The 23117-nt window shown below is 47.1% G+C and overlaps 1 protein-coding gene across 2 annotated transcripts in view; it reads right to left on the bottom strand.

The window, feature by feature from the left end:
* The window catches only part of MID2 (midline 2), a 300175-nt gene that overhangs the window by 99885 nt on the left and 177173 nt on the right, over nucleotides 1-23117 (bottom strand). For both annotated transcript variants that reach the window (XM_077826406.1, XM_077826405.1), the window contains exon 3: nucleotides 12349-12456. In XM_077826406.1, the coding sequence (XP_077682532.1) occupies nucleotides 12349-12456 (108 nt within the window). The remainder of the gene's footprint in view (nucleotides 1-12348; nucleotides 12457-23117) is intronic.

Raw genomic sequence — 23117 nt, 5'->3', positions numbered from 1 at the left:
ATGTAAGGTTGTTTTTAAATTATTGTTGTATTCTGACATGCCCATACCTGCTTGCTGGACAATAACATTGTCAGTTTTACAACGTTTACTATGACCTGAGGAAAAGGAGCTTGCATATTTGTGTTGTCGGAGAAAGGAGTCTTGACAAGGACCACAAGAGCTTTCACCCAGGGAGAGTGTAACCCCCAAGGAGCTCACCTCGGCTCCTGGGTCTCTGTGTGCTGGTAGCTCAGGGAGGGGCACTGTCCCTGGAAGGAAGAGGTGAAGGGCAGACTCAGAGTCTGCTGGGTAGCCCAGGGGGAGAGCAGAGACTCTGTTTAGAACAGGGGCCTTGTTGGCACGAGGAGAGTAACACGGCGCCCACTCTGGAGAGGTGCAGTGTCTGAGAGAAAGGCGGGGGCAGAGTCAAATGACTGAGAACGGAAAGACAGGGAAGAAGAGCTAGCCTGCCCAAGTGCCCAACAGGAGCCCTGGAGAGGGGAGAAGTCAGTCTGGAGGAGCTGGGGCCAGCCAGGGAAAGGGCAAGGCTGGCTGTGGGGGCTGGTGAGGCCCAGGTTGCCTGCAGGGTCCCCCTGAGAACCGGCCTCTGGGGGCCTGGCAGCAACATCCCTCAGCTTGGGCCTCTCCCTCTCCAAGGCGACTCCTAGTTTGTAAAGCTTTGTTCGGGAAATAGCCCTGCAGCTCTGCTCTGGCTACGAGTGTGTCTGAGCGCAGGGTGAGAGACTAACACTAGGATTTTAGTAGAGTTTTGTAACCTGCACCCTGAGCCCTGCGCTGCTTTGTGGGGAGGGGAAATCCTGGCACCAGAAGCAGCCTGACCACTGCAAGGAGAGATCAGCCCCTCTGCAGTGACTGAGGAGCCCAGAGCCACCTCTGAACCTGAGGATCGTTCGCCGGGTTGTGAGTCACCATCCTTCAGCTAGATAGTCTGGGAGATTGTTTGGGAGATCCCCGGATCCCTGAACTGTGTCCTCAAGCCAGGGATGAGGGTTTGGGGATTTTATTGCCTGCTGCCTATTAAACCTGTGGAGGGACTGACCACATCACTAACTGCTGCACAGAAGTTATCGTGGTCACAGGCCATCAAGAGCCCCTACAAAGTGCACGTACCAGAGGGACACTAATTTTACATTTGCTATATTAGGTAACGTGACCGGGGAAATTCATGGGTTTTATCAGCATGGGCATTAGTGACCCTGAGAGTAGTTTTTACCCTGCTATGTTATATTCACTTCCTGTTTAATATAATGACCGTGTTGAATATATTGTGTGTGTTTGTGTTATTTCTTGGGAGTCTCCAACTCTCTGGCAAGTAAGTGGGGGTTATCCTGTGCTCAGAATTTTCCTCCCCAGCTGCCCTGGTGACCCTTCCAGGAAGGAACGAGGAGGGTGGAGGCACCACCAAATAAATTCATATGGGAAGAAAATAAGGAAGTTACTCCCTGCTGAGCTAAAGGCGGGATCCAGAAGAATCCAGGCCTGTCCATCAAAACCCGTAAGGAAATCGGCAGTAAAGGAGGTAACCAGGTGGAGAGGGGCACTACAGTAAGTTACAAGCTTTCAGTAGAGACCTCATGTGCTACCCTTTATGGATAAATAGATGAAAGCGATGTCTTAGGTGTAGTGAATTGGTCTGGTCTGAGACAGGAGTTTCTTGTAAAGGAGAGTGAACCCTTTGCCAGTTGGCACCCAGTACATCTGACTCACATGTTGCAATTGATCTGAATCTGCATTTTTTGCCACACAAACAAAGTGGAACTCCAGACAGTCAAACACTCCTTCCAAAATAATGGCTCCTGGACAGGTACTCTGCCTTTGTGTACCTAAGACAGAGTAGCCCTGATATGGCCTATTTCAGTTTCACAGCAACCACATGTCCTGCTGCCTCTGTGCCCTGCATTGCCCTCCTCCTCACACAGCTGATCTCTTCCTGCTCTGTGCATTGTGCTATCCGATCCCAGAGCACTTGGACTATGTCTCTCTCCTCCCTACACCCCAATGCCAATACAACTGTGTCACTTGGTTACTGGGAGTTGGGGGAGGGAGTGATGAATGCCAGCATGGGCTAATTAATCCATTTGTTCCACCGACAGGCCATGCATCTCTCCTGCCAATCTGTAATGCACACCTTCATTCATCATTATGGGAACTAAACCATCAAGGCCTGTGCTGAGTGAGACATGCAGGCTCATTCTGGCTAACAGCAGGGTGGACAAAACTTCAAATGGATATTTGCACAAGGCAGTGACTCTCCTGCTGGGACTTAATGGGCTGATGGATGGTTCATTTTATGCCCGGTCTCATCAGGAAAATTATCAAAAGGAGAAAAGGAACGAGAAAGGAAAAGACTTGCTGTATTAAAAAAAGACTAGACAAGCATTTGAGTGGCAAACAGCTTAGATGAGCAAAGCCCAGGTTACGCCGTGCATTAGAGAGATGCCTCCTTTGGGATTATTAGTTCCTGAGAGGTGAATGGTGCTCGTTTGGAGACAGAGGTTCCCTCTACCACATTTCAGAACCAACCAAAGATTGCAGCCATGATATATTAAAACAAGACAAAACCCAGCCTGCAAATAAAGCTCGACTCAAGTACCCTGGCCAACAGAGCAGCACCCAGGCATTGCAGCAAGGGGGGAGCACCGCAATACAGCCTACAGCACCCAGGCCCCACAGCCAATGGGGTGACACCAGGACACAGCGTAGCAGCACCCAGGTGCACCCAGCACTAGGCTTTCCAGGCTCTAGCCCTTGGGGGGTTCCCCTGGACACCTGCACACGACATAACTGAGAGGAGCCCGCTCCTAGGGCCACCAGAAATACAAGGTACAAACATCCTTGACAACTTCATTAATGGTAACAAAACCCCAACAATTCCCCACCCAGCCCTAGGGGAAGTGCACACCAGAGATATAAGAAGTAACCCTTCTGTACAGTTGTCTCGCCCTATGTCCTGCTGTGGCTACCACTGACTTCCTGCTCATGTCTCGGCTCTGTTCTCAAGCCTTCCAGGCCCAGCTCCCAGGCTACCTGCTGTCAGGCCTTCTGCTCTGCTCTGGCCTGCTGCTCCTCCTCCCTTCTGACCTTGGTGCCTCTCTGACCTAGGTAGAACTTGCCTTTGGAGGTCATGGAGCCCTCCACCTTGCTGTTCAATTGGTAACACAGTGCCCAGTAAGTAGCCAGCTGGTGCATTACTATACTGTATTATACAGATATTTCCTAATCTCCCCCATGCACCAGATTCTCCCTTGCCATGCGACCCACCTGGGCATTCATTCCAATTAAACTCCTTCTACTAATCTTTGCCCATTTCTCCAACTTGTGAAGATCCTTCACTGGCAGAGGGCTGAGTGTGCACTGAACAGAGGTGGGGTGTGAGGTAGGGAATGGGCTACTTTCTTTCTCTATGTTCCAACATTCTGTTGAACTTTACAGTTCTCTGTCTCCTCAGTATCTGCCAGACCTAAAGGCTATATTGTACAGGAGAACCTGCTCACAACACTCCCTCTTCTTGCTCTGACACTGACAAGTGCACAGGTTATTTCCTTCTGGACCGCCAATATTTTTGGCCTGTATAAAACACGGCTGCTCAGCGGGTCAGTCAACAAAAGCCAACACTGTAACCAAAACCTGCAATACAACCAGTTTCAGAGAGCCAAGGAGCCAGGAAGGTGTCTTCTGAACACATGGCAGTGAGGATCAGGAAAGCAGGTGGAGTTTCAGCAGGGACAACCCCTCCCTCCACCCAAGATCAGAACTAGGCCCAGAGTTCTGGCTTTGTTCTACTGGGTTCTGATTTAAACCTATTCAAAATATTTGCATTGATACCCAACTGAACAAAATATCAAGCCAATCCAGGCACCCGAGCTGCTGTTGTGAAAGGTTAGCAGTTCTTCAGCACTGAACTCTCAAGACTGTGACCTTGGGGAGTTGGGTTCAGGAGCAGCATGAGCTGCTTCCTTAATATCCCCATCTCTTTGGGCTTTCACTGCTCAGAGATGGGGCATCTGCTCTTTAGATTGCTGCATGCTGCTGCTATCAGGCCATCTGATGCGGTGATGTGGCCCATCCCATCTAAGTAGGGTCATTCACCAGAGTCAGAACAAACACCCCAGAACATATGGAAAAGGAAATGGAAATTTATCAGTCAAACTATTTCCTGATTGTCAGTTTTTAATGTTTTACTTATCTGCAGTTTGCTACTCATCTCCTCTTTCCTCTCCTCCCCCCACTTTTTGATTTTTTTCCTGCAGATTTTACAAATATTTGCAGCTGGGGACTGATCAAAGAGGTTGGTTTTCATTTGCTTTTGGAAATGCCTGCATATTGGTACTTGGTTACCTTTGATTGAGTAGCACCGTTGGTCGTCTCTATAATGCTCCAGCTGCTTGGTTCCCAACATTGCTTCCGAATTACGAGAGAAAACTGCTGGAGCCACAAACAGCTTAGCATTTATTTACATTTAGTTAGCCTAGAGAGTAGCTAGGCTGACCAGTGATAGTCATTACAGTGTTCAGAAGTGAAACGTTTTTATCACCAGCCCAGCTTCCCCTCTAAACATACAGGGAAACATCGTCCTTTTTCCAGTATTATTTGTAACCTGCATCATGTGATCTGACTGTCGTTGGGTGCAGAATGGGATTTGAACAGTCCCCAGCCTTTTGGGGCCTCTGTCGTACTTTCCCAGACTAAGGACGTAACTCCAGCTGCCAGACTCCCACTCAACTGTGCACAATCAAACCTACAATGGAGCTCAGGCTATTTGTGACTGCCGTCCTTGCGCCACAGTGAGTTAGAATGTCCATGGCACTGGCAGCTGACAAGAGGCACAAACAGGGGAGAGTCTACACTGGAGCTGGGAGGTGTAGTTCACAGCTCGTGTAGGCATACACACATTAGTGCTGCTTGAGCTAACACCTAAAAATAGCAGTGCGGCTGCGGTGGCATGGGCTACCTGAGTGCGTATGCAGTGTGTGTGTGTGTGGAGGGGTGGTCAGGAGGGATTGTCTGGGTGGCTAGCCTAAGCTGCTGCAGCCATTCTGCTATTTTTTAGGCACTACCTCAAGCACAGCTAATGCATGCATGTCTACCTGAGCTGGGAATTACACCCCAGCTCCTCTGTAGGCACCCTCTCGGAGACTTGTCATGAAACGTTGGTTCTCCCCTGAAAAGTGACTCTATAAATAGCATCGTGAGGTTCCCTGTCCACTGGGTATCACTCGTTTCCTTTCCACATTAGCTGAGGTTGCAAAGAAACCCGCCCACCTTTTACAAGTACCATCCCTGCAAACTCCCTCTGGGATCTGAAAATCAAGCTGGGCTCTGTCACACAGACCCTCCCAAGCAGCATAACCTGCAGGACAGTCACACCTGTGCAATCACTGGGGCTAGAATTGGGCCTTCAGTCCCCTTTATTCTCTGGGATGATGCACAAGATGGAAAGAGCTCAAGCTGACTGTCAAATGCTAGGGTGAGTTTGAAGGGCTGGCAGTTGGAGAACATCCTTTTACTTACAACCAGAGCAAATTTGAGAGAGAAAATCAGTTCATACACAACGACTATGGAACTCCGTGAGGCCACTGTCACAGAAGTGCAGCAACATTTAACATCTAAAAGGCTGGAGCACCAGTACTGATAGTATGATCTAGTTATATTAATGAACCCATGCTAGTCTTAGTGTCAGAGTTAATTCAGGCACCACATATCTCCCTATTATACAGAAACCACTGGAATACCCAGCAAACTTAAGGTTAAATGTATTGCAGAGTTTTCAGCTTTTAACTGATCTGCTGTGTGGGTCTAAGATGGCCCTTCAACATTAACATTATCATTATCATATTAACATAGCAGTGTTATAAACCCCCTGAGGAAATTAGCTGGGCGGATCGGACTACAACAATCTATCATTCAAATCTGTGCCATTCCCCTCCCCAAGCCAGATACCATCTGTGGCCTTTCAAACATTAATTTGTCTGAGACAGCTGAACCCTGGGGATAAGAGCAGTGAGGAGGCACCCAGATTCACATATAACTTCAGCAGGTGGGGAGTAAAAAGTGCATTAACAGACAGGCCATGAGAGTCCCTTTGGAGTAGGTGTTTCACATACTACACAGATAATAACAGCTCCTTCCGGTGATGATGTTACAATGTTACACTGGTTTCAGAGTAGCAGCCGTGTTAGTCTGTATTCGCAAAAAGAAAAGGAGTACTTGTGGCACATTAGAGACTAACCAATTTATCTGAGCATAAGCTTTCGTGAGCTACAGCTCACTTCATCGGTTGCATACTGTGGAAAGTATAGAAGATCTTTTTATACACACAAAGCATGAAAAAATGGGTGTTTACCACTACAAAAGGTTTTCTCTCCCCCCACCCCACTCTCCTGCTGGTAATAGCTTATCTAAAGTGATCACTCTCCTTACAATGTGTATGATAATCAAGTTGGGCCATTTCCAGCACAAATCCAGGTTTTCTCCCCCCGCTCCCCACACACAAACCCACTCTCCTGTTGATAATAGCTTATCTAAAGTGACAGGTTTCAGAGTAACAGCCGTGTTAGTCTGTATTCACAAAAAGAAAAGGAGTACTTGTGCCACCTTAGAGACTAACCAATTTATTTGAGCATAAGCTTTCGTGAGCTACAGCTCACTTCATCGGATGCATACTGTGGACCCCACTTCACTGATGAAGTGAGCTGTAGCTCACGAAAGCTTATGCTTAAATAAATTGGTTAGTTCACAGTTATGCATCCGATGAAGTGAGCTGTAGCTCACGAAAGCTTATGCTCAAATAAATTGGTTAGTCTCTAAGGTGCCACAAGTCCTCCTTTTCTTTTTATCTAAAGTGATCACTCTCCTTACAATGTGTATGATAATCAAGGTGGGCCATTTCCAGCAGAAATCCAAGAACGTCTGAGGAGCCGGGGGGGGGGGGGGGGAGGGTGGTTAGGAAAAAACAAAGGGAAATAGGTTACCTTGCATAATGACTTAGCCACTCCCAGTCTCTATTCAAGCCTAAGTTAATTGTATCCAATTTGCAAATGAATTCCAATTCAACAGTCTCTCGCTGGAGTCTGGTTTTGAAGTTTTTTTGTTGTAATATCGCAACTTTCATGTCTGTAATCGTGTGACCAGAGAGATTGAAGTGTTCTCCGACTGGTTTATGAATGTTATAATTCTTGACATCTGATTTGTGTCCATTTATTCTTTTATGTAGAGACTGTCCAGTTTGACCAATGTACATGGCAGAGGGGCATTGCTGACACATGATGGCATATATCACATTGGTGGATGTGCAGGTGAACGAGCCTCTGATAGTGTGGCTGATGTTATTAGGCCCTGTGATGGTGTCCCCTGAATAGATATGTGGGCACAGTTGGCAACGGGCTTTGTTGCAAGGATAGGTTCCCGGGTTAGTGGTTCTGCTGCATGGTATGTGGTTGCTGGTGAGTATTTGCTTCAGGTTGGGGGGCTGTCTGTAGGCAAGGACTGGCCTGTCTCCCAAGATTTGTGAGTGTGTTGGGTCATCCTTTAGGATAGGTTGTAGATCCTTAATAATGCGTTGGAGGGGTTTTAGTTGGGGGTTGAAGGTGACGGCTAGTGGCGTTCTGTTATTTTCTTTGTTATGCCTGTCCTGTAGTAGGTGACTTCTGGGAACTCTTCTAGCTCTATCAGTCTGTTTCTTCACTTCCGCAGGTGGGTATTGTAGTTGTAAGAATGCTTGATAGAGATCTTGTAGGTGTTTGTCTCTGTCTGAGGGGTTGGAGCAAATGCGGTTGTATCGCAGAGCTTGGCTGTAGACAATGGATCGTGTGGTGTGGTCAGGGTGAAAGCTGGAGGCATGTAGGTAGGAATAGCGGTCTGTAGGTTTCCGGTATAGGGTTGTGTTTATGTGGCCATCGTTTATTAGCACTAAAGAGCAAAACTGGAGAAGATTCTCACAAACAAGAAATAACGTGTAGCATTGGCCACATTCCGAATGCTATTTGGTGCCAAACGATGGAGGTTATCGCTGAGCCAGAGTACGAATTTTCTGTAATATTTGTATGAATAGCATGCATGGCAGTGACTTGCCTGACTAGGGATTGCTACCCAGGCAGTGCGCACCAATACTCCTGGGGCAGAGCAGAAGACTTGAGGTGCCGGGATCATGCAACTGTCTGGGGAGGTAGGAGTGGGTCATTCAGGACTGGCTGAAGCTGATCATATCAATGGAGGACCTGGAAAGACAACAGGACCCCAAGGGCAGAACAACTGACACCTAACAATGGGAAACTCCCTCAGGCAGAACATGTGAACTCAGCATAGGTCCTGTAAGGAGGAGGACAATGGAGCAAAAGGTGGGAGGTGGCTGTGTTAGGAGCTAGCCCTTGGAGAGACACAGGAGCTCTCAACTGGGACTGAGACACAAAGACAGAGAGAGGGTTGACAGAGCCAATCTACAGCAGCTTGGCTGGGTAGAACCCTGATATTAGTCAGTCTGAACTCCATCTTCACCTTTGTTTCTCTTGGCTACCCTAAGGACTTCCCGATGCAGTATCCCAGTTGACTAATAATCCCTACTCGTTTTGAAAAGGCTGCCGGGTGTCACTGCAATGTCACCACAAGTGGAAGAGATGGTAGATACCGGCGGGGCTCTGGTTTATCTGATAGGAAGTGCAGAGAGACATTCATGTGCACGTGGCAACCAGCATCCTGGTCCATGTCTGTGTAAGAGCTGATACAGAATAGCTGCTGCACTCCCCCACACTGTGGGGATCTAACTCACGACTCTGAGCTACAGCTGCTATTCAAAGCCTATCCCAAAAAGTGCTGCCGGAGTAGGACAAATTAACGGCATCTCATGAATTTGTGAAGCACAACACAATGATACCAACATGACATACAGCCTGGGTGCCCTGTGTGTTGTAAGGCGTGTGTCTCTAGAGTGGCTGGACAGTGCAGGTACCGGCCCCCTGGAAGACCTCTGCAAAGCTACGGCTCCAGGGAGCACTGCGCACTGACCTACAGCATCATTTGCTATTAATCTCATTGCCAATTCTCAGAAGCTGAATGAGGAAAATGGATTTTACCAAGTGTCAAGCTGCCTACATGAGCACCAACCTCAGGGCAGGCTGGTAAGAGCCAGGGCAAAACCCCAAATTGACTGTGAGTTCTGTACTTAGATGTCCCCAACCAATTATCAAGTGTAAAATCCTCAGGCACTACATCAGCGTTAACATGCATGACTACCCTCCCTTCATGGGGAAGGAGCGGGCAACAGATCAACGAAGTATTTTGTCCTCTTTAACGTGCCACAATAGTCTTTCTGGTGTCAACTGGATTTTCCTGTTGGGCAGGACATCACACCTTCGGTTGCAGAGCAGCACTTCATATTACTTAATGCATCTCTCCCTTCTGGTCATTTACATAGTTATAGCCCCACAGCGAGGTCAGATTACCTGCCTTCCTTTTTGGTAGGTGGCTTTAAAACTTGGGTACCCTTCAGGGGTTTTATCTAAGTGGCGGGTTAGGTTTCTTTCCAGTCATTACTTCCCCCTTACCCTGGGTGACAGGGGTATTTCCCTTCCCCTGGGATTTGTACCCCACCCCCATGGGCCCTTGACTCAACATCATAAGCAATTTCTGCAGCCTCTAAAACTGTGGCTGGCTTTTTGTCACAGATGGCTGCCTTCACCTCATCTGTAACCACCCAGGGCAACTGCTCCTGGGTCATCAGCTCAAACAATTTTCCATCCTCACCTTCAGTCCCCACCCCCATTACCCATTTTCTCCTAAGATGACATATTTTATGCACATGTTCATCATGAGTGATATTGTCCAACAGGCTGATGTTTCTAGCCTTCAATCCATAGGTCTCAGAGGTAATCTTAAATCTTGCCAATATATTTTCTTTGCATTTCTTCTTCACCTTCACACTACCCTCCTCCAGATCATTCATCACTTGTCTGGCTTCCCAGCTAAGCTGGTTAAGAGAACAGGCATCTGTTTATCTTCTGGGATATTGGGTAGCCCAGGCAGTCTCTCCAAGGTGGACTGGAACTCTTCTGTACAGTCAGTTTCTTTATAAATTAGGCAGACTTCTCCCACTCCCTTGTGTTGCGGGGGGGGGGGTGAGGCAGGTGTACCCACTGGCTCCTTTTGCTGCTCCAGTCATTTGGGCTGAAATGTTTGAGCTTCCATCAGACTCCTGTGTGCCCGCTCCTCAGTTTGTTTGTGGGCTTTGACTGCTGCTACTTCTTCCCTGTGTCTTTGGTGGGCTCTCAACTCGGCTGCCTCGGTTTCCCTGATTGATAATTCTGCTGTCAGTCTCTGATGCTCACAGGCGCTCTCAGGAGCTACAACTGGGCCCATTCCCCTGCAGTGATCTCCTCTTCTACGTCTGGGGCTGGAGGGTCCTTGCCTTCCCCTAGCACCTGGGGTAAGAACTTAAGACCAAAGCTCTCAGCTCCTGAACTCAGGCTTTCTTTTTATAGTCCCCTCTGCCAACATAACTGTTCAAGTTCTTTTCTTACAAGACCATCACATAACTGTGGTCACTCATTGTGTCCATTCTATAACCTGTAAAACTCTCACTATTGAGGTTAAACCTTAATAGTACTGAGGTTATGATCTATAAACTTCATTCACTTGCGGTATGTGAATCCTGCCAACTATGCCAATGTCAAGCTGCCTCCAGTGACTTAAGAGCATGAGCACCAACCTCAGTGCAGACTGTTAGGAAGCAGGGCACCAACCCCTAATTGGTTGTGAGTTCTATACTTAGATTTCACCCACCAAGTTCAAGTGTAAACTCAGGCACTGGAACAGTCTTAACATGGCATCACTCTGATCTATCTCGCCACCTAGGTGAGCCTGCCTTTGTGACAGATGGTCCCTTACACCAAAAAATCACAGCAATATTCAGGTTACTCCAAGTCCCAAAGGACCAGTCACTTACTCCAGGTCAATTGCACTTTAGATCTCACCCCAAAGACAACACTTGCAACCAATCCTCTAATAAACTACATACAGATTTATTAAATGGGAAAAGGAAATGAAAAAGTTATTTACAAGGTTAAAGCAGGTCAACACACACAAAAATTAATTATAATCTTACCTTTTGGAAGGTAGCAGAAGCTTTTATAAGCAAGCCCTGTATGTCTTTTAGGGCTAACCCAGGCTAAGCAGCTGGGGATCCCTTCCTTACGCCTAGAAAACTTTGCCCCCCGAGTCCAACCAGCACAGAGATCCAGTTCCATCTTGTTATGGGTTTTTATTCTCCCCCTCCCATGTGCTCTGAGCTGCAAACTCAGCCAACGGGAGTAAACCACTTGCAAGACTCATCTTCATGGGAGGGGAAGAGCACAGAAATGAAGTCTTTTGTCCTCTTTAACGTGCCACAATAGTCCTTCTGGTGTCCATGGGCCTTTCCTGTCAGGCAGGACATAACACCACTGGTTGCAGAATGGCACTTCATATTACTTAATGCCTCTTTCCTGTCTAGTGATTTACATAGTTACAGAGGCTTACAGTACCAATGCTCAACTGTGGGATACCGATGCTGTGAGTGAGATTAGTGCAGGCAGCAACTCACAGGCATTCCATAAAGTCTAAACACGAAACACATTCTTATAATTTTAATGTTTCAACTATACTAACCCACAGATCATAGAATATCAGGGTTGGAAGGGACCTCAGGAGGTCATCTAGTCCAACCCCCTGCTCAAAGCAGGGCCAATCCCCAATTTTTGGCCCAGATCCCTAAATGGCCTCCTCAAGGATTGAACTCACAACCCTGGTTTAGCAGGCCAATGCTCAAACCACTGAGCTATCCCTTCCCCCAGATGAGCCAGACTGGTTCCAGCTAGGTGTTTATCAGTGGTCAGTTGAGACCTGGGGACCTTGGCATGAGCTGGCACCTGGTCTGCCAGCATCACACAAAGCATCTCTGAAAAGCAGCCCCTGACTTGCCCTCTATGTTTAAAAGCATTAGAGGACCCAGCCTTGGCACATCCTACCCATTCTGTAGGCAAATTCTTGGCCACTCCATTGACAACCTCAGAAATGCTGAGACTTGAAGCTCATTTCCAGACACACCAATCTTTTCCAGCGGGTACATCTCCCTCCTCTGTGGCTTTGGTTTGCTAACACATCAGCCCCATTGATGGGAGTATGCTATCCTGGAGAGGATGGTGTATCATGAAACCAAGAGGACTGGTCAAGCTGGCAAACCTGTGCTGAAAATCTGCGGCAGGGATGTCATAGGAGCAGCAGCACCGGTGTCTGCAACATCTCCCCCAAGTAATTGTGGCTTCATCACTGGCCACGCACGTACGTCCACAGAAACACACACATCAGAGCGACACTTACCTTCGTCTCCTTGATCTTGACAGCGATCACTTGCTTGCGCTGCCGGATGATCTCCATGAGCTCATCGCACTCCTCCATCAACTTGGCCTCATGCATGGCTGTGTTCACCTAGGCAGAAACAGCAGAAACCCCAAGCTGTTAGAATGCAACACGCTGACTCAGAGCCTGGCAACTCCTGCCACTCTGACAACTCTGACAGAGAGATAAGCAACAGCTTCCCACCACAGGCCCCCTCCTGTCAGCCAAGGCCTGTGCCAGCTGCCAGGGAGTCAGGGACTGAAGTGGCGAGGACATAATACTGTTTAACATTTGCTGCTGTGCAGGTACCAAAAATAGAAGCAGGCTGCCATGTCCTGTATTCGTTCCCATTTCAGCGGCAGGAGGAAGGCACCAAAGCAAGGGCACATATTAACCTCTTCAGAGCTGGGGCCTGGGCTTCTGTCCTTAGGTCAAATGACAGGGCCCCTCATGATGCGGCAAAGAGCCGTTCCCTGGGATGTCCAGCCATGACCAGAAGGGAGCAAGAGACACGTTCTTCAATACAAAAATGTTACCACATCAGTTCATGTGACACAATGTGAGCCCTCCTCTGGATACCAATGGCCACAGGCCAGCATAGACAGCTCAACGATTAGAACCTTGTTAGTGCCAGTGAGGTGCAGGGTCCTAATAGTTAGAATCCTAGAAATATAGGGCTGGAGGGGACCTTGAGAGGTCATCTGATGCAGCCTTCTGCGCTGAGGCAGAACCAAGGAAACCGAGATCATCCCTGACAGGTGTTTGTCCAACCTGTTCTTTAAAACCTCCAGTGACGGGGATGCCACAACCTTCCTTAATGCCCCAGCATGCTTGGTCCCAGCTTGTCTGTAAAGAGCATGTATCCAAAGGGGTCCTTCCAACTGATTGTGACAAAGAAAAGGGTTTGTGACCTTATCAAGCAATGTGAGATCACAGAGCAGCCACTAAGCTGTCACCGTCAGAGGGCATGGAGAAAGAATAAAATGCAAGGAGTGAATTAGGCTTCTAATGGAATTGCAGGCAGCAGCTAGAATGGAGCTTTGCCACATTACACTACAAGACAGAATCCATTGCTTTCTTGTACGCAGATGAAGCGAAAATGATGCAGCATTTATGCAGCAGGGCCAGATGCAAAGTACCAAAGTCCCCAGGTTGGTGCAGAAAGGTCAGCAGTATAGCTCTAGCTCACCTCAGGTCTCAGCACTGAGAAGCAGCTGGAGGATTATCAAACACTTCTGTACACATGTGATCTGAAGCCAGCCATGCTAGTGGGGCCAGAGGGAGGAGGGGCTGAGGCAGGCAATGAGGAACACAGCAGATCTCCTTTTTAAGATCAGTTGGGAAGGTAATTGCTGTGGATTAAAGAAGAAGATGCAGCAGATTTGCATGCAAATAGCTAAATGAAGGAATAACAGGAAAGCTGGCCTGCTGTTTCCTGGAGGACAGGCCAGATTATTTTTCCTTGTTTTACCACTGTTTTCTCTCTCCAGTGATTTGTAAATTGGTCCTAAGCACTGAATGGCCTGAGTGCTGGTGAAAAGGCCCTGGAGAGCCACTGCCTCTGGGATCCACCCCAAGGTGCTGAGGATAGATTTCAACAGGATGGAGGGTGCTCAGCAGGAAGCCCCTAAGCCACCGAACGGGTGCAGCCTGGGCAGCAGCAGGCCTGCTTCACCCATGCTAAGCAGCCAGCGGGACTCAGCCCTGCTCTCCGGGAGAGAGACAAGGGCAGTCTCAGTGGCACATTCAGCCATTGCCCTCTCCACGGACTCCAACGCCCAGTGAAATGGCGGGGTTTGCTTTAACGTGGGTAATCGTCGACTAGACACAGGGCAGAGTCCACCAGGTCAGTCATGCAGCTTGCAGTGGGGCAGCCAGCAGGTCCCTGGGTCAAATGAACAACATTTTGTTTGATCAAAAACTAAATGTTACATTATCTGATTTTTTTACCCCGTAAATGTTTTGGGAACAACATCGAAGTATATTTCAAATCAAAAATTCAGTTTGAATTGAAAAATCAAAACTTCTGCTTTCAAAATGGTTAATGCCTCTACCCAGATCCTGGTGTGGATTTGCAGAGACTGTGGCCTGCATTTCCCGCTCACAGAAAGCCAGGCTGGGGGGACCATCCAGTATGAGAGGTACCTGCTGGTGGAATTTCTCAGGAAGCAGCTGGGAGAGCTACAGGAGGAGGTGGCCAGGCAGAGGAGCATCCCTGCCCATGAGGAATTCCTCAAGAGTATTTGTATGGAGACATCCAAGGCTGAGGATGTTATCCAGGTAGAGAGGACTGCTGTCATGTCACCGGGGGAGGAGGATAAGACTCTGGTACAGGAAGGACACTGGCTGCTGATTACTTCTGGCAGCAGGCAGTGCTCCACCCCTACTCCCAACCCACCCATCATGGTGATGGAGAACCGTTCTGCTGCCCTAGCAACAAGTGATGAGGAATCATACCCAAAGGTTGAAGATGAGAAGCCATGTACCCCCAAGGTTGGGAGGATCATAGCCACCACTCCCAGGAGGAAACGTAGGGTAGTGGTGGTTGGAGACTCTCTTTTGAGGGGGACAGAGGCACTCATCTATCACCCTGACATGGCATCCTGGGAGGTATGCTGCCTGCCAGGGGCCTGTATCCAAGATGTTACAGAGGGATTGTTGAGGATATCCGGCCCCCATGCGACTCATCCATGTGGGCATTAATAATACTGCGAGGTATGACCCTCAGCAGATCAGAAGTGACTACAGGGCTTAGAGTAAGGGTGAGGGACCTGGGAGAGCAGGTGGTGTTCTCTTCGATCCTTCTAGTCAAGGGTAGGGGCCTCGGCAGAGACAGATACATCCTGGAGGTGAATGCCTGGCTGCGAAGATGGTGTCGCCAGGAGGCCTTCGGCTTCCTTGACCACGGGATGCTGTTCCAGGAAGGAGGTCTGCTAAACAAAGATGGGGTCCACCCATCAAGGAAGGGGAAGAGCATATTTGGCTACAGACTGGCTAACCTAGTGAGCAGGACTTTAAACTAGGTTCCACAGGGGCAGGTGACCAAAGCCCACAGGTAAGTCAAAAGCATGGAGACCTGGGAGAAGGATCGGAATTTAGGGGGAGCGTGGGCTGTTATAGCAGAAATAAGGGCGAGACAAGACGGAACTGGGGTGGGGGAGGGAATCAAATCAGTATCATAGATGTCTGTATACTAATGCAAGAAGTATGGGAAATAAGCAGGAAGAACTCTAAATGCTTGTACATAAACACAACTATGACATAGTTGCCATCACAGAGACTTGGTGAGATAATATGCATGACTGGAATATTGGTACAGTAACTCCGCGCCTAACATTGTAGTTACGTTCCTGAAAAATGCGACTTTAAGCGAAACAATGTTAAGCGAATACAATTTCCCCATAAGAATGAATGTAAATGGGGGGGAGGGGGGATTAGATTCCAGGGCAATTATTTTCACCAGACAAAAGACTATATTATGTATATGTATACACAGTATAAGTTTTAAACAAACAATTTAATACTGTACACAGCAATGATAATTGTGAAGCTTGGTTGAGGTGGTGGAGTCAGAGGGTGGAAGAGGGTGGGATATTTCCCAGGGAATGCCTTACTGCTAAATGATGACCTAGCACTTGGCTGAGCCCTCAAAGGTTAACACATTGTTGTTAATGTAGCCTCATGCTCTGCAAGGCAGCACAAATGGAGGGAGGGGAGACAACATGGCAGACAGAGACAGAGACACACACCCTATGTGTGGGAGAGAGAGATGCACATTGTTCCTTTAAGTACGCTGACCCTGCTCTAAGTACATTGCCTTTTTAGATCAGGAAGTTGAGACCGCAGCTGTGGCCTGCAAGCTCCCTCCGTCCTGAGCCCTGTCGTGTCCCCGCCCTGCTCTATGGAGAAGGGGTAAGCGGGTGGCAGGAGCAGGGGGACACCCTGATATTAGCCCCCCTCATTCCTACCCTCCGCACAGCAAGCAGGAGGCTCGGGGAACAGCTCCAAGGCAGAGGGCGGGAGCAGCACACGGCAGTGGGGGAAGGGACAGCTGAACTGCCATCAATTGATAGCCTGCTGGGCGGCTGCCACACAGGGAACTTAGGGAAACAGGAAGCCGATGGGGGGCTGCCAGTCGACCCTGGTTCCAAGCCCCCACCAGCTCGCTCCATCAGGCTGCTCTTTCGGCAAGCAGTGGACAAAGCAGGCGGCTGCCAAACCATGTTATAAGGGAGCACTGCACAACTTTAAACGAGCATGTTCTCTAATTGATCAGCAACGTAACAACAAAACAACGGTAACAGGGACGACTTTAAGTGAGGAGCTCCTGTATAGAAGGGTATAGCTGGCTCAGGAAGGACAGGCAGGGAAAAAAGGGAGGAGGTGTTGCCTTATATATTAAAAATGTAGACACTTGGACTGAGGCTGAGATAGAAATAAGAGACAGTTGTTGAAAGTCTCTGGGTAAGAATAAAAGGGGTAAAAAACAAGGGTGATGTCATGGTAGGGGGTCTACTACAGACCACCTGACCAGGAAGAAGAGGTGGATGAGACTTTTTTTTTAAACAACTAACAAAATCATCCAAAGCACAGGACTTGGTGGTGATGGGGGACTTCAACTACCCAGACATCTCTTGGGAAAATAACACAGCAGGGCACAGATTATCCAACACGTTCTTGGAATGCATTGGAGACAATTTTTTATTTCAGAAGGTGGAAAAAGCTACGAGCGGGGGAGCTGTTCTAGATTTGATTTTGACAAATAGGGAGGAACTGGCTGAGAATTTGAAAGTGGAAGGCAACTTGGGTGAAAGTGATCATGAAATGGTAGAGTTCATGATTCTAAGGAATGGTAGGAGGGAGAACAGCAGAATAAAGACAATAGGTTTCAAGAAGGCAGACTTTAGCAAACTCAGGGAGTTCGTAGGTAAAAAATCATGGGAAACAAGTCTAAAGGGAAAAACAATTGAAGACATTTGGCAGTTTTTCAAAGAGACATTATTAAGGGCACAAGAGCAACCTATCCCACTGCATAGGAAAGATAGGAAGTATGGCAAGAGACCACCCTGGCTTAACCGGGAGATCTTCACTGATCTAAAACTCAAAAAAGAGTCCTACAAAAAGCAGAAACTCGGTCAAATTACAAAGGATGAATATAAACAAATAACACAAGTATGTAGGGACAAAATTAGAAAAGCCAAGACACAAAAGGAGATCAAACTAGCTAGGGACACAAAAGGTAACAAAAAACATTCTACAAATACATTGGAAGCAAGAGGAAGACCAAGGACAGAGTAGGCCCGTTACTCAATGAGGGGGGAAAGACAATAACAGAAAATATGGATATGGCAGAGGTGCTTAATGACTTCTTTGTTTCGGTTTTCACCGAGAAGGTTGGTGGCGACTGGATATCTAACATAGTGAATGCCAGTGAAAATGAGGTAGGATCAGAGTCTAAAATAGGGAAAGAACAAGTCAAAAATTACTTAGACAAGTTAGATGTCTTCACATTACTAGGGCCTGATGAACTGCATCCTAGAATACTCAAGGAGCCATTAGCAATTCTCTTTGAAAAGTCATGGAAGATGGGAGACATTCCAGAAGACTGGAAAAGGGCAAATCTAGTGCCCATCTATAAAAAGGGAAATAAGGACAACCGGGGAATTACAGACCAGTCAGCTTAACTTTAGTACCTGAAAAGATCATGGAGTAAATAATTAAGCAATCAATTTGCAAACACCTAGAAGAAAATAAAGTGATAAATAACAGTCAGCATGGATTTGTCAAGACTAAATCGTGTCAAACCAACCAAGGGTAACAAGCCTTGTGGCTACGGGGGGAAGTGGTTGATGTGGTATATCTTGACTTTAGTAAGGCTTTCGATATGGTCTTGCATGACCTTCTCATAAACAAACTAGGGAAATACAACCTAGATGGAGCTACTATAAGGTGGGTGCATAACTGGTTGGAAAATCATTCCCAGAGAGTAGTTATCAGTGGTTCACAGTCATGATGGAAGGGCATAATGAGTGGGGTCCTGCAGGGATTGGTTCTGGGTCTGGTTCTGTTCAATATCTTCATTAGTGATTTAGATAATGGCATAGACAGTACACTTATAAAGTTTGTGGACGATATCAAGCTAGGAGGGGTTGCAAGTGCTTTGGAGGATAGGATTAAAATTCAAAATGATCTGGACAAACTGGAGAAATGGTCTGAAGTACATAGGATGAAATTCAATAAGCACAAAGGCAAAGTACTCCACTTAAGAGGGAACAATTAGTTGCACACATACAAAATGGGAAATGACTGCCTAGGAAGGAGTACTGCGGAAAGGGATCTGGGGATCATAGTGGATCACAAGCTAAATATTAGTCAAAGTAATTCTAAAAGTAAATGCGTGTTTTGTCGTTTGAGTGAGGTGCATTACTGAGTGTTTATATTTTATCAAAACACATCTTCGCATTACGGTTTTTAAAAAGTTAATACATTGACTTTTAATAGCATACTATATTAGTCTTCATTTTTTACTATACTTTTGTATCGTTGTGTGAAAAGGTTTCAGTGATGCAGCCCTTGGGCCAATGTACTAGTCCTCATGTGGCTCTTGTGGTGATTTGAGTTTGAGATCCCAGGTCTAGAGAATATTTGGTCCTGCCTTGAATGTAGAGGACTGGACTAGGTGACATCTCGAGGTCCCTTCCAGTTCTATGATTCTATGAAAATGAAACATTTCCACTTTTTTTTCCCTTCAGATTTCTTTGTTTTTTTTCCCCCCGGCCAAAACAAACTGGTGAATTTGAGGTGAATTTGTAAAATGTTTCTGTCAACCCGAATCTGCATTTTTTCAGGGAAAAAATGGTTTGTCCCAAAAATTTTGCTCAGCTCTAGCTAGGATATCAAGACCTGATCTGGAAAGTGTCCTGACTGTAAGACTCTGTGCCCTTACACTTTCTCCACCAGACAGGCAAATGTTATAGAATTCAGTGTAGTTCCAGAAGTGGGGCACTAGCCCCACAAGCCCCTTTGATTTAGCCTCACGCTAGGGGAAGCATGGCCATACTTTTTAAAGGCACGTGCTTGGTCTCTCCAGCCTCCCACTCCTCACTGTGTTACAATGGACACTCCCACACTTCCCAGTAGTGAAGATCCTGTGCCCCAAGTGTGCCAGCACTGAATGAAGCTCTGGGATGAGCCACCACAAAAAGCTTCAGTTTCACAGCAAGCTTCTGGGCCCTTTACTGACGTTCCCATCTTCCCAGCCTCACCGCCCTGGTCTACACTTAAAATTTAGATCATTGCGCCGGGTGCCTTAGTTAAGCCAACCTAACCCCTGGTGTAGGTTGAGCGAAGAATTCTTTCATTGACCTAACTACTGCTGCTCGGGGATGTGGATTACCTACATCGACAGAAAAATCCCTTCTGTTACTGTAGGACGTGTCTACACCATGGCGCCACAACAGCAGCCTTCTGCCAGCGGAACAGAAAAAGGAACGTTATGGGAAGGGTTGGTAAACCTGTGTGGAGCCGTACTGGAGACAGGTGGCACACTGGAGGGAGAGTTTCAGACTAGAAACAAGCTAATGGAAAGGTCAGCACCTTGTGTGGAGTCTCCATCAGTGACAATTTTAAAAGCAAGAGTGGATGTTTTTCAAAAAGATCTGCCCTTGAAATTATAGTGGGGCAGGTCTCTGGCCTGTGGGATACAGGGGGCTAGACTGGATGATCACAGTGGGCCCTTCAGGCCTTGGGATCTATGAATCACAGTGGATGTTTCAGAGCCACTTACCAAGTGGATCCTGCAGAATCTAATCTAGTCAAGGCAAAATATGAAGTGCACACACACTGTCTACTGGTATGTGTGACTATGGGCCATTCAAACACAGACTAGATAATCAGGATCCTAGTAACAGGGTTTTTGGTCGGTGAGCTTGAGAAACCAGCCAGTTCTAGGGCTCTCCCTACTATTCATGATGAAACCGGAGCAGCACAAGTGCCTTAAAAGTGGAGGGGCCACAGGCGACTGAACCCTGCCTCCATACCTCCCCACGCTGCACTGCCGCTCGAGACTCCACCCTCGCACCGCCCCTTCTCCCCGAGACCCCGCTCCACACCTTCCTCCCACTCACTCCGCTCCACCCACTTCCCCGTTGCTCGCCCTTACAACCAATAAAAAGGGGGGGGGCATGGCCCATAGCCCCTAGCCCCCCTGTTCCGGCACCCCTGTGATGAAGTGGAATGAATGTAGGAGAGAGAAGTCTCTATAATGCATTTCATTTAACTCAGGCTAATTAATCCCTGCTGGAGCCTTTTCTCCCCCCAAGCTTCTAATACCTGCAATATCTGAACTAGGAAAGAAGCAGCAGGAAGAAGATACCTCACTACAGTGAAAGTGAGAGGCCATGAAAGGGTTACAATGGATCGCTCTCTAGGAAGGGGTGGCATACCAGGGAAGTCAGACAAATTATAGCAAGAAATCGGGTTCCTTCTATAATAAAATAAACACTCTACCAGTTGCCATGAATAAAATGGATCCCCCTGTTTTTGAAATTGAAAAAAGATCTGAAGCAGCAGAGCAGCTATAGACCAGCCTCTGTTAAATACAGATTAGAAGCGGTTTACTAAAATCCTGACCAGCAGATTAAACAGAGCGAAAGGGGAAACAATTAATGAAGATCTGGTGGATTTAATTCCAAAGAGACAAACAGCAGATAATCTCTGTAACCTATTGGACATTATAGAGGAATCTAAAGACAATTTAGACCCAATGTCATTCCAGGCATCATATGTTTTTGACAGGGGTGAATAATGGAGTCTTTAACATGCCCTAAATAGTTTTGACACAGCATGTGATTACAGAGATTTATTAACCGCTTGAGGCAATGGTATGGAGGAATAGTTTGTGAGCACTTTCCTTGTTTCTCAGAAGCACTAAACTGGGATGCCCTTTATCAGCATTGCTATTTGCACTGGCTTTAGAACCCTTAGTGATCATTATCACAAGCAGAAAGAAAAGGAGTACTTGTGGCACCTTAGAGACTAACCAATTTATCTGAGCATAAGCTTTCGTGAGCTACAGCTCACTTCATCGGATGCAGCCTGTATAATCTGTAGCTCACGAAAGCTTATGCTCAAATAAATTGGTTAGTCTCTAAGGTGCCACAAGTACTCCTTTTCTTTTTGCGAATACAGACTAACACGGCTGTTACTCTGAAACAAGCAGAAAGGACATATCAGGTGAGGGGCTGCATAAATTACTGCTGACCATGGAGACAATCCATAACAAGCAACTCAAATCACACTATCCCTGCAATCTTAAATATCATGGAAAATTCAGCACTCCAAGTTAAATCAATTCTAAATCAGAAATCTCAACATTGGCAAAAATCTGCAGTTCCGCCATGTTTACCCTTTGGGAGATTAAACGAGTAAAAAGATCTGACTCTATTAGAGCATGGGCACCAGCACCCCCTACAAGCAAGGCTGCGTAACCGTTTCCAATCTAATTTCTGAAGCTTTCACATTTTGGGTTGAAATTTTGCAGGTTTGGTCTCTGTCCAGAAGCCAAGAGTGAATACTTTCTTTCTCATTTGAGCAAAAACAGTTCAATCTTTTTTGAGCATAAGGTGAGTGGAACCAACACCACAAATATATCAGTTGTGGCAGTGGGGGCAGCTGTGACCTATCATGGAGAAGCAGAACACTCAAAAAAAGTGGGGAATAATCGCTGACTGTTAGCCTGGAACTGGCTCTCACTGAGGAGCAGCAGCTTGGCTTGTGGAGTAAACTGGTTTGGATTAGTTCCAGATCTGAGCCTTTGAAAATCGTGTTCTGTGCATGCAGAGTAGTTTTTTGTTTGTTTGGGGTTTTTTGGGTTGTATTTGTAACAGGCAGTTTAAGGAAGAATCTGCTATGCAGTCATTCATACACAGGTAGCTCAGGCCTGTTCACACTACAAGTGCTACTATGTTTTTGCAATCGCTTTGTGCCACTCCCATTTTACCTGGCTACGAGACACACTGGTTCACTGAACTGTATTCAGACAAGAGGCTTCTTGCACTACACACCCACATGTCAGCCACATTTGCGTATCTGCAACTGCCACGGCACCTAATCTTGCCTGTACCAGTGCATTCTGGGAGATCTCAATAACTCTCCTAGAATGCTTCAGGAGGCTATGCGCCCAGAGGACATGTACACAGAACAGCCCCAGCAACACTTGGGTCAAATTATTCTGGGATCTCCTACTGAATAGATTGTTGGGGCGACTAGCCACCCCAGTGCCCCAGATACTGTAAACAGTGTTGTGACCCAGTTACAGGAGAGCAGCCAAGCATAAGACTAGGCTATGCACAAGGGAGCCAGGCAGAGTTAGCGGCCATGTTGCTCCCTGATATCCCGTTAAAAACATGTGTGTGTCTTTCTACATGCACAGGTGTCACATTTTGGAATACTTCTTCCTGCACCAACTGCATGGCCACAGTGAGTCAGGTATCTTGACTGACAGACGCTTTACAGAGAAACGTTCTTCTCTCTGAGTGCTACAGCAGCAAAGCTATGCTGCTGTAGTGTAGACACTTGCTACAGCAATGCAAAAGGTTTTTCTGTCAGTGTAGTGAATCCATCTCCTTGAGAAGTGGTAGGTAGAAGGATGAATTCTTCCATAGACCTACCAGTGTTTACATTGGGGCTTAACTACGTTTCTCAGGCGTGTGAGTAACACAGACAGGTCGACATATGTTTGAGGTGTAAAC

The sequence above is a fragment of the Eretmochelys imbricata genome, chromosome 9, assembly GCF_965152235.1.
Source record: "Eretmochelys imbricata isolate rEreImb1 chromosome 9, rEreImb1.hap1, whole genome shotgun sequence".
In the NCBI taxonomy this organism is placed as follows: Eukaryota; Metazoa; Chordata; order Testudines; family Cheloniidae; genus Eretmochelys; species Eretmochelys imbricata.
This window is presented reverse-complemented; position numbering and strand designations above follow the sequence as displayed.